Source organism: Neopelma chrysocephalum, unplaced genomic scaffold (genome assembly GCF_003984885.1).
Source record: "Neopelma chrysocephalum unplaced genomic scaffold, ASM398488v2 Primary Assembly neopelma1_97390, whole genome shotgun sequence".
Taxonomy (NCBI): Eukaryota; Metazoa; Chordata; class Aves; order Passeriformes; family Pipridae; genus Neopelma; species Neopelma chrysocephalum.
Window position 1 is genome coordinate 3,958,579 of NW_020926031.1, and position 16,093 is coordinate 3,974,671.

General features: G+C 34.7%; 1 protein-coding gene across 5 annotated transcripts in view; it reads right to left on the minus strand.

The window, feature by feature from the left end:
* Positions 1-1,157: 1,157 nt before the first annotated feature.
* MYOF (myoferlin) overlaps positions 1,158-16,093 on the minus strand; it is a 67,685-nt gene continuing 52,749 nt past the window's right edge. For 2 of the 5 annotated variants that reach the window (XM_027672257.1, XM_027672256.1), the window contains 17 exons: positions 15,355-15,411; positions 13,103-13,114; positions 11,671-11,769; positions 10,992-11,117; positions 10,082-10,237; positions 9,879-9,970; positions 8,352-8,522; positions 7,734-7,882; positions 7,376-7,515; positions 6,334-6,422; positions 6,156-6,251; positions 5,418-5,559; positions 4,999-5,098; positions 3,863-4,056; positions 2,768-2,877; positions 2,271-2,418; positions 1,158-1,818 (listed from right to left, as the gene is read on the minus strand). In XM_027672257.1, coding sequence (XP_027528058.1) covers positions 1,783-1,818; positions 2,271-2,418; positions 2,768-2,877; positions 3,863-4,056; positions 4,999-5,098; positions 5,418-5,559; positions 6,156-6,251; positions 6,334-6,422; positions 7,376-7,515; positions 7,734-7,882; positions 8,352-8,522; positions 9,879-9,970; positions 10,082-10,237; positions 10,992-11,117; positions 11,671-11,769; positions 13,103-13,114; positions 15,355-15,411 — 1,917 coding nt within the window. In that variant the 3' untranslated portion in view covers positions 1,158-1,782. Of the gene's footprint in view, positions 1,819-2,270; positions 2,419-2,767; positions 2,878-3,862; positions 4,057-4,998; positions 5,099-5,417; positions 5,560-6,155; positions 6,252-6,333; positions 6,423-7,375; positions 7,516-7,733; positions 7,883-8,351; positions 8,523-9,878; positions 9,971-10,081; positions 10,238-10,991; positions 11,118-11,670; positions 11,770-13,102; positions 13,115-15,354; positions 15,412-16,093 lie in introns of those variants that run through there. The other 3 variants (XM_027672259.1, XM_027672258.1, XM_027672260.1) reach the window with 2 other exon arrangements.

The window sequence follows — 16,093 nt, forward strand, 5'->3', positions numbered from 1 at the left end:
CTCAACTTGGAAGGGCAGTACCTGCCACCTTTCAAATGCTCTGTGAACAGGCTTGCTTGGATCTCTGCTCCATGCTCTTTGAAGTTAAATGCTTTGTAATTACAACCCTTACAAGCAACACGCTTTCTTGTCTTACATGAAAATAAGATTGCTGTGATTTTGACCATTTGTCAGATTTATGGCATTGATTGAGACAGATTTTAATAGTGGATGATCAAACATTAGCTCATGCAAATTGCTGGTTATTTCTGGAGTGCTATTTCATCATTAGTGGAAGGACAATCCATCTGGATGGTGATTAGTTCCAGCTCAGGTCTCATTCATCGGTCAAGATGCTTGAGAGTTTCTTAACAACTAAAAAATAAGAGTGGTGTTATGTTTTTGACAGGATGACTGCTGCTTGCTCCACTCTAGCCAATGGAACTTCACATTCTGGAAATCATTTTACTTAATAACTTTACTCTAGCTTCTTCAACAGAGTAAGGTCAGTAAAATTTATTATTTTACTTGACAACTACATGCTTATGTTACAGTACTGTGTGTTAAATGCATCATTAAATATGATAGAGGTTTTTCAAGACTAATTAATTCTTGCAGTTATTTTTGCCATCTTTTTAAAGACAGGTGAAGTTTTTATCCAGTCAAGAGTGTGACAATCATACAAAATGCTGATTTCAGGTTTGCTGCAGATTTCCTACATTTCAAGGACTAGAGGATGTCCAGAGATGCTTCTGCTTCAGCCTTCCATAAAAGTAAGGTGGAATCACAGATTGTGACCTGATTTTTAGTGCAGATTATATTTTACTCTGCCTTGAGAGAGGAGACTGAGGCAAAATGAGATACTATTAATGTGCAGATCATATTTCAAACAAGGGTTCAATCTGGGTTGTGTATACTCTTGTGTTTTGATTCAAGATCATCTCTAAATACAAGGAGTACATGAAACCATTCAACAGATTTAATTTCTTTATTAATTTCCTAATTAATGAATAAATTAACTTGAACTTTATGCAGAAGTACTTCCTTCTTCTTCACTGTGCAAATAACAGTAATACATGTTAGACTCCAGGCCTGTGGCACTACATCCTCTGACAGACACTACACAATTCCTAATACTTTGTAGTTTTGTAATTGATGAAGAAAACTGGAAACTTGAATTTTACTTGTGGATAACTTTATTTAAAATCTGTAAATTATAGTAAATAAAGCTTATATTATTTATTTCTATGCACATGAAGTTGTTGTCAAGATACACATATAGTGTTGTCAAGTCTACAGTGTAGTAACTAAGAATTTTAAGCAGCATGATGCTGGAAACTTTTCTAGAAGCAATGTCTGACCCTTTGATTGCACTGTGATGTTTCTTTGGTACACATAGTTATACGTAGTGCTTGTTTTTCTTTTAGTTAAAATGCAAGGAAATGAAAGGAATTCTCCAAAGAGAGTATTCATTAAAATACAGAGACAGCAACAGCAGGCAGCCTCCTGAGTGGCTTTTGTGAAAAATCCAGTTTAAAAGCAAAGAAGTCAGAACTTCACCACTTGTAGATATCACTAAAGTAAAAAAATATCCATGAAACCTAAGGGAGGGATTATTCTTTGGTTCTTAAAAAACATCTTTCATGACCTCTTGAATCTTGGCTAACCCTATTGAAAGTCTTAATTATCTATTTTACAGTTCTAAATACAAGCAGGTACAAAGGATGGAGGAGCCTGATTTTGGTCCACAGCCTGAGGTGAAAACTCAGTACTATTTAAAAAGATGAGGTATAAAACTCTTCTTTAAATTGGTTTCACGATCTTCATTGACAAATAATTCTGTGGGAGGAGGAGGGAAGAAACAAGAGAGGTAAAATGATGTACATAAAATACTTCAGTGTAGTTTTGAAAAAGACATTTAAGATATTAAAATGGATAAAACCGTATTTAGGGTGTGGTAATTTCAGTTAAAATACAGTAAAAATGAGCAATATTTTTCAGACTAACACAGACTGAAATCCAGACTCTAGACCAACTATTAACTAGTTTGTGTAGGTTATTAAATCTTCTAAAGCACTCACTTGCTCCATCATTAGTTAATGGGTTACTCTTAACCTAAACTTTGTTTCTCAATAAAAATGAGCTGAATTTTTTTATAGCTATAAGCACATATCTCCTGCTAAAACAGAGTTGAGGGACTCCCATCTGAGTAAGGAGTATATCCTGCTGATGACTCCTGTCTGAAGTGGCTTCATACCACAGCTGGAGAACAAACATTTAATAATTCTTACCGGCAGTGAATAGAGGAGCACTGCTGCAAACAAGAGTAGAATCAGCAAGATGATAAGGCCGATAAAGAGCCATTTAAACCTGCGCCACACAATAAATTTCATTGTCTTGCAGGGATTTGTAAACCAGAGGAAGGAAGTATCTGGTCGGCTGCATTTTAAAAGAAACAAATATTATTTATACTATAAAAACAGGAAATACTTATGCATGAGATTATGACACATTGCAACACGCTGGTTTGGAGGCTGAAGAAAACAGACAATTTTGTAATGCAAGATAGCAGCTGCAGTAAACATGTGCCATTAATACTGAAACCACCTTGCATTTTATCTTAATGAGGATAAAAGAAGGAAACAAGAAACAAGACTGGCTTTTACAAATAAAGTCTTGCAAAGGATAACTGATGTCTAATAGATTGCTACATGCAGATTTTGTCAAGAACATCATTAGTAGCTAGATATTGGATATTTCTAGCACTATTGGGAGAAAACTATCTTACTTTGGTAGATCTAGTTTGGGGTTCATGTTGGGTTCATCTCTTCCTTTACCAGCTGGCCTTTCTTCAGCTTCCTTTTCATTGACAACTTCCAGTGTCATTTCAACTTTGCCCTTCAGAAAAAAGGTGACATGAGACAAGGATCTTATTGAAACAGCACTAATAGGATTTGCTTGGCACTTATACAGCAGTACTTACAGTTTGGGATCAGCTCATTGTGTGCACCTGTGTGTTTCCCATTTAATTCTCAAAATATACTGATTTCTGTACTATGACAGTGTCACAACATAGTATCAGGGAATGACACATAGAAAAAACCAAATCACTGTACATAAAATTGTTCTGTTAATTCATCTATACTTCTGTCTAAAGCTATGATTTTTTTTTTCAATTTAGCAAAACAAAACCAGTTCTTCTTTCAAGAGCAACCCAAGGACTGCATACTTTCCAAATGACCAAGCATCTAATTTTTCATATTGCTTTGGCTGGTAGATGTTTCTGAAAATTTTTCCTAATTTATTAAATTTCAGTAATAAAAGTTTAAAGGCAAAAACATTAGAAAGAAGAAGTGGACACCTGAAAGGCTTAATATTCTACAAGTGATAAATATACATTTATATTCTTCACAGAATAGATTAAAATGCTTTTGGTCTTCTGAATGCATTCATAATCACAAAGCTAATCTGGGTTCTCAGTACAGAAATTTTATTTGCTGTTTACAAAAAATCCTTTGGATTTAAACTTTAAATTCTTCCTGATGTCCTTCCCTGGAGCTGCTTGAGACTATGCATTCATAGCATAGTCTCACAATAACTTAATTGGCTGCTTTTTGGTGAGATAACATGACTCAACCTGGCACCAGAGTCTTTCAAGTTAAGCAGGGTTAAAACCAAACTAAATAAATTAAATATTAAGCTCACACTTTAAAACAAAAAATTTTTGCTGGACCAAATTCCTGAACTTATGCACGCATTGTTCTACTTACCCCTCCTCTGTCCAACCCCTGAAAGATAATGGCTAAGTGAGAGACTCTTTACAGTCTTCCTTTGTAATTTGTGAGCATGTTTTAAGTACTTTTTAAAGAAGTAACAATCATACCGCTAAAATACGGGAGCCATCCTTTTCAACATAACATGGCCACCATCCTTTCATGGATTTCTGCTCAAAGAGAGAGGCGGTCCTGGGAGCTTGCTGAGAACTGTCTGCCTTGTATTCTGGAATCATGTCTATATTACACTTCTCTGGAACTTTTGCTGGAATTATTGTTTTATGTAAATCAAGTTCCACAAAGCCTAGGAGGTGGATAAAGAAATAAACACTGCATAACACAACCCATCATACAGCACAGTGGTTCAATATCAACCTTTTCTATCTCTAAACATGTTATATAGGAAAGACAATCAACAGACACATTACATTCTTGTTTGTCTGAGGATTTTGCGAGGCAGGGAAGTGGGACACATCAGGCTGTGTTTAAACCCATCTTGCTGGTGTTGATAAATTGGATTTAGCAAGATCACCTCCTCCTTCTTTAATGTAAGCATTTTTCTACTTACCCCTTATCTATTGATTCTTAATAAATCTATTGATTTTTAATTGAGGATTTTTTTCCCCACACACCTAAACAGAAGATACCCAAATATAGCAATGTAATATGTAATTCCTAATAGTTAAGTGCATGATTTAGGTACCTTTATTGACAGTTTTAAATCAACTACTTGTTTTCAGATTTTGTGGCCTATATGGTTTGTATATAAGCTAAAGACTTTGGAGCTGTCTTAATACAGGGCAGAGAATCTTCTGCAGAGCAATATGTCTAGAAAAGGTAGGGATTAACAACACTGTGAAATAGATCGCTTAAACCTAAATAACAGCATTAGGTCAACCCTCTTACTTTGAACCAAAGTAACCTTGTTTAAGTAATTTTAATTAAAGAAAGAAGCAAAGCAAACTTTCATGCACATTATAATTTCATGCACTTTGTAAGAGGGCTTACTTGAATGAAAAATATCTTGATTCACCTCAAGAAGGCCTTTACAGAGTGAATATTGACTCATTTATTCATGATCACAAGAAAGCCTGTATTGTGAGGGAAACCAGGAGTTTCCCAGGATTTGCATGCTCAGTTTCTCACTCTGTAAACACAGTCCTTATGTCCCTATGTGATAATTTAATATCATTCATTTTTATATCTTTCTTTGAGACAACAGTAATTATTTTATTAGAAATCTTACCCAGATAGTCATCCAAGGAGAATTTGTCATTATCCCATATTTGAATGATCAGTTTGGGTGGGATTCTGAATTCTGTCTTGTCAAGACTCCAAAAATGTTCCTAAAATGTAAAAAAAAAAAACCCAAGCACCTTTAAAAATTACTTATGAAAATCCAAAGCTGTGGTCAGTTAGTACCTGTGAATTCTGGGGTTGGTGGAAGTATTAAGGATCTGATCTTGCTCTTGCTCTTGCTAAAAAGACTGCTGTTGTTGCCAGTGTGTTGTTCCTGGCCTAAAGGCAAAACTATATCTGGTCACAATAGCAGTTTGAGAAAAGTATGCAGAACTGAGCCAAACTGTCTCTTTCAATACATAGGTACAAAATGATCAGACTAATTACAATCCATATTCTAAGTACTGAAATCTTTAGAACACTTACTTTTTTGGAAACTACACAGAGTTGCTCTGCTGGGAGATAGTCAAAAGGAAAAACAAATCTCCAGTTAAAGTTCCCTTCACCATCCAATGATCGGTAGTGAACATCAGTTTTCTGCTTATTTTCTTCATTACCAGGCATCCATCTGAAAATACAGAGAGACATGTCTGGTGTTTGCAGTGGGACTACAGTGGTGCTTGTTTGTACAGTAAATGTGTCAGTAAGGGGTTGCAAACCAAGCGGTCTGAGTTGCTCACAGAGGGCTGCAGAGTTTTTCATGCCCTTTCTCAGTTTGGTTCCAATTTGGCATTGTAAATAGGAACATCTGAACTGAATTTCTCATCTGCTAAGACCAGTTTTGTATCAGCAGCAAGTTGCTGAGTTCTTTTTTAGGAGAAATTAAATCAACAGCCTAGAAGTTTATTTCTCTGATTTTTACTGAATTTTTTACATTAAGATCAGGGAACATAAAAATGAAGAACCCAGGTTATGTAGCACCAAATCTAACTCACTATCTTTTCAGTTGCTGCCCATCTCAAGAGATGAAATTCTGGGATCTTTCACCACAAATTAACTGGTCATGCTTTATCACTTTATCTCATAATACTTCTGTACTTCTCTGAGGTTAGCATTTGACTTGGCTGAACCAAATAATCCTTGGAACCTACGATCAAGGTATTCCCAGGATATTCTGAATGTTATTCATTTGTAAGCAAGTGTTACATGACAGAGTGCTCCTACCCTTTCACATAAATGTCACTCATTTCTTCCCCTGTAATGCTCTTTTCATCCAGGAGGACATCTTTGGTGTTCCAGACAATCACCCGCAAGATATACCTAAGAGAGATGTTTGGGGAAAGAGAGTTGAATTGCCTCCGTCAGGGCTGCCAGATGGTATGGAATATATAGGGATACTCACTTCTTGGCTTTTCGGGGAGTGATGTTGAACGGAGGGCCTGGTGGTCCTAAGCTTTTTGGGAAAACATCAACCCACATCTGGAGCTTTCCCTGTAGCAGTGGAGAAGATGAATGAGGGAGTGTTTGCTGCGTACAGGTTTGTCATTGTAGTTCCATGGAACTGCTTATTGGCACACTCAGTACTAATTTTAGTGACCTACCTCATGTTACCAATGTCAGAACTTCTACAGACTTCAGAGCAAGCTCAATCCCTCATGTTATAGAATCTTCTTCAAATGAACAACGCCAAGAGTTCAGAAGATGGTAGGGACATTAATTCCTAGTGAATCAGTGCAATTTAGGTGCCTAAATAGTTCTCACTGTTCTTTCAGAGGTGGTATTCAGCCCAGTGTCATACAGGTGGCTGATAGTTTGCAGCTGATGGCCTATCCCGTGTAAGTGATCAGCCCCCTTAACTACGTTCTGAAGTAAGGCATCCACTGTAGATTTTACACTCTATTTCAAATGCAAGCCCTTTTATTTTTCAGAGAAGTTTTCTGGTTTCTGTGAAAACTTTCTTAAAAAAACCCCAACCACAGGTGAGTCAGACAATGCCAGAAAACTAATGTTAGCCTTTGTTCCTCTCTAGCAGAGATGTCCAAAATAAGACTTCATGTTTAAACCTGCATCTCTGAACCTCGTAGAGAATTGGCAAGTTTGGTCTCATTTGTTGAATGCAGCTAGAAGGCTCTTGAGCCAGGCCATCTCCTTTATTTTTGGTGAGGTATAAATACATATTCCAATTTATTTCAGTAACAAAGTTATAAATAAATCTTTCCTAATTTCCACTCTGTCAGTGTTTAAGATGTCACTTGGAAGTCTTAATGGCAAAACATAACTGTCTTTTGTTATGTTTCTAGACTAATCTGCTTTAGATTTTCAGCCAAGTAGTAACAGCTTGTAGCCCTGTTCCCCCTGAGTGATACCACTCTATTGACAACATAATATAAATTTCAGAATGCTCCATTTCTGCATTCGAGAAACCATAAGCCTGTTTACAGTACCTGGGAGATGTTGGGCTGGAAGGTGCTATGTAAGGTCCTTGTCTCCACGTGTTCAGGTACCAATCCCTGTGTTCTGAGGATATGAAGGGCTAGCCGCTCTTCACCTGGGCCAAGATGCTGATGCAGAACTTTGTTAGCTTCTGAAATAAAGGAAATCGGAAAAGAACAGGGACTCACGAACCAGGATTTGCATTTGAACTTTAAAATTAAAACCACATATTTAAAATCGAGCAGAAAAATGTGTTCAAATTTGAAAACATCAAAGATTTTTTCTAATATTCCATAAATACTTGAAAAGTTTTATATTTGTATCAATACGAATTTAAAACAGAAATATTAAATAAGTGAACAAACTCACCAGCTTCCTCCAAAGTATAGTCTTGTCCCCCATAGTTAATTTTTCTACCATTGTTGGAGACCACAGGAGGAGCATAGCCTTTAAATCTGGCTACATTTTGCAATAACTCGGTGGGTTTTAGTTGATCACGCCAGGTATTCACACCTGAACTTTTAGGAAAGCAAAAGAAACACATTCGAATATTATTCACTATGCAGGGCATTTACATAACACATAAAATGTATTTATTAAACTAATGCAGAAAGGGCAGCACTATAACTGACTAAACAAAGGCCACTTGAGTTTACATACCAAAATAATTTACATTAATAGATGCCTTCTTATTTATTTCCAGGAGTAAGTCAGAAAATACTGTTAAGTGTGAGTTCCCTGGACAGAAATAACACACATTGCTGTATTAACAGAATATTAAAATGTTTGACATCATGGTTTTCATTCAAGGCTCTTTTGAAGACTTTACAGCTTCACTTGGAATTCAGATGACAGAATGAGCACGACAAATATCCATGAGAACCCATAGCGTTGTTTTTTAACATAGAATTAAGACGAAGCTCAGATTTTTTCAGACTGGGTACTCCATCTTACAGATAAAAATTTTCAATAGACAAAATTACTTACATCCAATACTGCTGTGGGATGCCACAGTGAGATCCATAACGAGAAAGGAATCTGTTCTCAAGATCAATTATGGTTTCACCCACTTTTTCATCACGAGTCAATGTGTCATAGTCATAGACTGAAATTTTCAGATCCTTTTCTTGAGGCAAGAAGCAGCTGAGTTCATACATTCTAAAAATAAAAATGCTCAGTTAAGGTTATTGCTCTTTTAAACAATGTTTCTTATTTTTAATATTAAAATAAACCAACTAAAAGCACTTATTCGTTTATTTTTGAGCAATAGCCTTTACGAGATATTAAAGGGATGCTTCCAATGCTGATAAATCTAGCAGTAATTTCCATTCATGCTCCAATTTCTATTTGTACTTATTAATAATTTCATTTGTACTCCTCTGGATATTACCTCCATCCTTTCTGCACAATATATTACTTAGATGTTTTCTGTGTAGCAGCTTGAATTGGGACTGAGAAAGAAACTGGTGTGGCTCTACTAGCCACTCTGTAAAAAAGATGGTTGTTCAATCCATTGTTTCTCTAAGATTAGAAACTTTTAATTTTTTTAACCACAAATGCAGTAGGATCCTTAAAAAATACAGTCCAAATGATAAGCTGCTATGACTAGAAGAGATTATTCTGTCATCTAGCTGTCTTACATAAAACAACTGTAGAGGTTTCTCAAAATTAATTCTCTGAATTTAAAGAGTTGCAGGCTTGTGGTTTCTACTACTCCTGAATCCATTAGCATTTAGGTAGAGTAATCTATGGTTAATTATTCTCTGTATCTCTTTTGTTTGTTTGTTTTATTTCTAGCCAAACTTTTAAACTTTGACTTCCAGGATAATTCTGCAAAAACTTGGAATTTTGAAGGTACTTTGTATCTGTAATCAAATCTCTTTGCTGTCTATTTCTTTGTATAGTCTAAACAATTGAAATCCTGTAGTGCATCACTGCAAAGTATGCTTTCTGAATGCCTTGTGATCCTTCTAGTCCTCCTCTCCAAACTTCCTCATCTACCAAAATCCTCCTCTAACTCTGGACACCAAACCAGACCCAGAATTCCATTAGTAATTATAAAGATGAAGGAACCTCTTAATTCCTAATTAGTAGTTTTAATTCATATAGTTCAATGATATCATTAGCCTTTGATGGAAAGACCAGTGTGCTTGGGAATGGCGGTTAAGCTGATCACTTGTTGTGACATCCAAGTAGTTTTCAAAGTTAAAACTTTTTCCATATTCTATAAGCATATTTTGTTATTCTTATATGCATAACACAGGGTGGTTTTAAGATAAAGACATCCTTTGACTTCGTGCAATTTACCCATGTGATACAGAAAATCGACAGCCTAACCGAAGTTCTATGTTGTCCAATGATATCAAAGGGAAATACCTTATGCAATTTTACTCATAATTAACTGTCAGTATACAACCATGAATAGAGCATTAGATATTTTAAATAATGCTTTATCTTAAAAAATAGAAAAACATTTTAAAATACAGTAAATGAAAACACAAAAAAGTTTGTTACCTGCCAAAAATTGGGTTGAGAGTATTAGGCACGTAATTATCTCTGTCTTCAATTACTTTTTTACTTAGAGATATTTTTATATAAGGATCACACTATTAAAAATAAGAAAAAAATATTGTTAAGGAATATATATGAAGACTAACTTTATTTAAAATATACGACACCAATTAGCTTGCAAACATTCCAAATGCAAAAAGTCTCACCAGCCCATTATTATCCTGGGGTTGAAGCTGCAGAGCTCGAACAATATAAATTCTCACAATACACTCCTGAGGCCCACTGTCTGGCAGCTCCCGGAACTGGCGGGGAGGAGCTGGAATAGTGGGATCGTCGGGCAATGCATAGATTTTAAAGGATCCCTACAAAGTAATATAAAGGCTCAGTCAAGATAAATGTAGAAAAGTCACTCAGCTAGGTTTGTTTTTTCTTATTTATTCTGCACATACACACTCTGGTTTAATTAGGAATAGCAATATTATAGCCTGATCCACAGTCACTTGGAAGTCTTTTGTTTTACTTTAATGCGTTCTGGATAACGAGACTTACTAAAAAGGCAAGGTTATATCGTTTGGCAATTTGAATTAATTCAGCTAGTTTTATGTCAACACAATTACTCAGTTTGCTCTAGCTGAGAACACGTAACAAATATTTTGTATTTGTTTCCCTCTCCAAAAGCATTGTTTAAGGTTCGGTTTGGTTTTTATACGTTAGCATTATTTTAATCTATGTAAGTCATAGAGACACAGAAATAGTAGAAAATACCTTTTTCAAATTCACTCTAAAAATTAATTTCTTTGCTCAGAATGTCTGCAGGTGAAAATTTAGTCTGCTCAAGAGGTTATCTGGGAAGGTTCTGCCCCACACGTGCCAGGGAAGATAACATTAGCAGGAATGATACTCATTTTAAGTTAATGTGCATCACGTGTAGTGTGAGCAATGCATAGTTGTACCTTCCTTGATACAGAAGGGTCTGTACCTAAGTAGTTACAAGCATCTTTTGCCCCTATTGATGCACACATCCATATTTCAGCTTGCATGTAGACCTACTTCAATGATAACCACTTACTTAGATTGCAACTAGCATTTGGTTATTGCCCACCAGTTGAAATTTACCTTGAACTCCCCAACCACTGATGGATCGTCACTGTCCTCAGATTTGCCTCTGTATAGTTTAAATGTATCACAGAAGTCTGTCAAGTTATTAAATTCAGGTACTTTTTCCAATTCACAGTCATACACCTTAAAAAAAGAAAAAGTAAAATGAAAACAATGCAGTTTAGAAATTATCATTTTTATATCAAAGTGGAAGCAAATGCAATGTTTGGAGATGTGATCAAGTTTCATTTAGGCCTTGTTAAAAACAGAGTAAGCATCATGCCATAAGCTTATTTTTACTTTCTTCATTACGTGTATTACATGAGAAATAAAAGTGACTTCAAATTTTAACCAACAAACAGTAAAAGTACAGATCCTCTGTGCTCGTACTCTATCAATGTATATGTTTATTTGGGGTCTGCCTGGCACCCAAAGAAGTCAAGAGTAAAATCCCCTTTGACTGAAGGTAATATTAAACTCTTGATACATCTCCTAATAAGTGTAGTTAAGTAGAAGAGAAGCCAAGATATCTTCTTGAAATTTTCATTTCACCACATGAATTAGTAATGAACCTTTACAGGAAATCAGGTATAGTCAAATTTTGAAGAGCATTTAAAATAACAGAGGGCACAGCTCTGATCAGGTCTTGGGCCTATAAACTCTGAGATACATTAATTTATTTTATCCTGAGCAATACCTTTAAAGTGTCATATCCTTTTTTAATATACTGTCCACATTTTTCATGTTCTCCTATCGAAGCATAAAATTTGCTCCACCAATCAACAATTTCTTCCTCCTTAAAGAAAAGCAAATAAAAGACTTTTTTATTAGGAGATAAATCCTCTTTTATATTATGCTGTGCAGCAGAAAAAATGAACAATTAAGCATTATAAAAGAGAATATACTCTAAAACTTATTATCAGTTAGGTAATATTAAATGTTCATCTGAAAGTGAATTAGAATGTAATTAATTATTAAGGCTGAAAAAATGGAATGTCTCTTACCCAGGTTTAGGTATCTAGTCTGTAATCCAGCTGTGTTCATAGTCAACAGCCAGCCACCTCCAAGCATGTGATTAGTTACTGGTATCTAGATACCTGTCTCAAAGTACTGAGTTTGGGAGGTGTGTGTATTTCTCTCCTCCACCTTCTGGCAGGGCAGTACAGCCCAACCACCTGAGTTCTAAATTACTGGAGTCAGAGGATGTGCAGGTACTTTGCTGGTGCAGTCATTGCTTCAGCTGGTAAGGAAAAGCACCGTCACACCTGGTATTCATTACAGGGATTGCGTGACTGTAAGAACTACAGTGAACATGTTGAAACTTTCCCAAGGGATAAATGTGCTAGTTGCTTCCAACATTCCTAGTTATTTCAAAACCACTGCCATGTAATAAAGTTGGGACAGACCTCTAACTGCTCTAACCATACATCATTCCCTTAAAACCAGTGGAGATTGCCTGTATCATAAGAGAGTCTTGCAGTTGCAGATCTACCTTAATGTTTACTGAGTGCAGCTGAAAAGGAGTAGTGAGTCTTGCCTCCTAAAAAATAGTACTTCATAAGCCTCATGACACCCTAGGTGCTATCAATATGTACATTTCCACTAATACAGTATTTATCTAAGTCTGATAATCACTGTGTTTAAGAGTGCTATTTTCTGTATTCATAAGGGTTGCATAATATAATTATTTACCCCTGAAAACATACTTCCATTGGTAACGAATAGCATTCACTCACTGTGTAAACTCGATTTTTTTTTAAGACTCTATGGATTTAGAGAGAACTTTAAAGTATTATACAGATCATTAAAGGTGATGGTTTGTTTGGTTTTTTGTTGTTTTGGGTTCTTTGTTTGTTTGGTTTTGGTTTTTGGGGGGTTTTGTGTTTTTGTTTTGTTTTGTTTTTGTTTTTGTTTTGTTTTATATATAGGGCTTCTTATTTTAGTCTTTCATATTTTTCCCAAATTTACCACATCACAAGTTCACTGTAGGTTTTACATCAAATATTTTCAGAGATTACTGTTCTCACCCACATGCTTAAAATGCTAATTTAGAGGCAATATTGATATACTGATTTTCAACTGGATATCTCATTTACAAGAAAGCAATGTGTAAAAGCAGTATACATTACCTTCTCTGTAAGCTGCTCATGAGGATCAAGTCATAAAAAAAGAGCAAAATAGAAACAATGGTAAGGATATGATTTGTAGAATATTAGACAGTTAAACAAGCTTTAAAAGTTTGAGGTTTTATAAACATTATGTATGTGAAGTAAGTTACTAACAATAATTTAGAAATGTTTTTGAAGAATATTCAGACAGCAAATGTTTAACTTGGATTTTTTTTTTCTGCTGTCAATATATTCTAGATATTAAGCTGGAGCATATATATATATATATATATATATAAATTTTGAAAAGCAGATTTTACAGAGGACTGTAAAACATTATCACCCCATGCTTTGTTCTTCACATAGCAAAGCAAAACTGAGAGAAGCTTGGTTTTTATTGTATCATTGTAGTGTTACAGTCTGGATTCTATTTATTGATTTCCACAGTAGCATCATTCTCTGCTTTCATCTGTGGTTGCACAAAGCACTGGATCTGATTTATTTCAGATGAAAAATGTTTCTAAGAGCACTTACAAAACTGAACCTATTCCAAAGATTCTTTTCCAAACAAATTTCACATACGGAAGATTCAAGTGGGGTTTTTTGCCTTTTTTCACTATTTGCTTCTCTATAAAGTAATTTGCTAACACTCAACATCCTTTTCCTTTTCCTTTTAATATAATTTAACAATTGTTTACAGGTGGTGGATTTTCAGGAGTCTGAAAAAAACCATGATGAATTATAAGGTAGAGTAACAACCAGTATATGTGTGTTTATAGATCTATCCATATAAGTATAAAAACAATGTGCACAATCCAAAATGCTTCACCTGTTAAATCACAGATACCATAATTATGACCTGATAGTCCATTAAGAGCAAGCATCATGCATCTCATTTGGAAGCCATGAATAACAAGTGTCATTTGTGCTAGTGTTTTTTATTATACCTTGTGTTTTCATTTAAAAGCATTAGCCATAATTTTTTGTGAAAAGCAGAAGAAATATGCAAAAACATTTTATGAATACAAACCAAATGCATCAATAAGTCAGGACATCACTCTGGTATATCATACCCATTTACTCCCATTTCTCTAAGTAATTATCTTGCTGGAGTGTTCAGGTCTACCATATCTTACTAGTCTTGTCTAACTTCAAATCAGGAACACAGCATAATTTTTTAAGGTTTGCATAGGACTGTCATTTTCTGAAGACAGTTGGAGTGATTTTTTTCTTGGAAATCATACCATTAGCGATTTGCAAAACTTACAGGCAGAATTCATCACATAATTTTGAATACTTTGCCATATTTAAATTTCACTTTGTTTAAACACTGGTTGGTAAGGTTGACAATGTGAAGGGTAACTTGCATAATTATGCAATAATAATTTAAACTCCTCACTTAAAGCCTTTTTCTACTGTGTAGAAGTCTGAATCTTTCATAATTTTGGAGCATAATTTTGGAAGAATTTAAATTAGAGTATATGTTTTGGTTTTGGAGGTATTTTTCCCTTGATATACCTTCAAATGTCTCTTCAAATAATGCACTTGGTAGTTTTGGAAAGAAGAAGTTAAGGAAAAAAATAAAACTTTAAGACCTTTTTTAAAAAATCTCAAAGCAAAAAATAATCTTCAAGCTTTGGATATTATTCTTACTGAAAGTTGTAAGCAGGATGTGCTTACAGAATGCCAAAACACAGAATAAAATGCCATATGATAAATTAGAGATTTTGGAGTGAGATATTCACATGATAAAAACAATGTGACAGGTACTGTCCTTTTAAAAATGTATCCAGTGACTTTACTGTAGATTGTCACACATGACATTTTTAGGACATCAACAGTGAACTATTAGCTTTTCAAACAATTTGGAATTATGGAAAAAAATTTCTATGATGCAGTGGATGCCTAGAAAAGTTAAGAGTTAGAATTTTACTTATCATAAAGTTATTTTATTTTCCACGAAGTAGACTTCTAGACAAAGTTTAAATATTAATAGTGTGGTTAAATAATTCCTGTTGTGTTTCATGCTTTTACCACACAGATTCCAAGTAAGCTGAAACACAAAATAGGTTTTTAGTAGTTCATACGTATTTTATATGCATAGTAAGACTTTCAGAACAAGGATACTTTAATATTCATAACTAATCATACCAGACTTATGAGCATCATCTCCTCCAAAATCTATGGCAGAACTGCCAAGAGATGTACACCCTCATGACCCCACCACATTAATATTCTGGTCACCTGCATGCATTAGCTCGGTACATACATACATGCACTGTTGTTGGAGAAGCCATTTTGCTGAGTGCTGTTGACACACTGCTTAAACACTGGAAATTGGAATGTAATTGATGAAATTTTGGTGTCCTCAAAGTATTGTCTGCATAGCACTTATACTTCCCACAGTTGTACTTATTTCATTTTCAATTGTTTTGAATTTTCACTCCTCTAATATGGATGCTATCACTGTATCCAGAATTGTATTTGGCTTGGGTGATGTCAAACTAAAAGAAATGCTTATATAGCATTTGAAATTTTCCCTTTATAGTTGAAACTATACAAATACAATCAATTTTGCCAGTGACATTGAAAAGCTAAGTCTTCTTAATTTTGTAAATATTTCTTCTTAAAAATTTTAAAGGAAATAATAATTCTCTGTACCAGGTATAAAGCACTTATACTAGAAGAGCAAACCTACTTCAGATAAAAGTTAGAGACTGTTCTAAGTTAAATATTAAGGACAATTTACATGTATGATGACAGTAAACACAAGACCATAGTCTATGATATACTTAAATTAGTCTGAATATCATGGCTTTAGGATACAGAAGAAGAAATAAAGGAAGAACAATGCAATCATTAATATACTCAAATAGTAGTGAGAGTTGAAAAATGTAAATTCAGTAGTATTTACTTTGGGACCTCTACAGTAAAGTAAAATTTTCTGCATTTTCAAAAGTCAAAATTGTGGATTAAGAGTCTGCAAAATTACTATACGCTAAAGGACGTAAC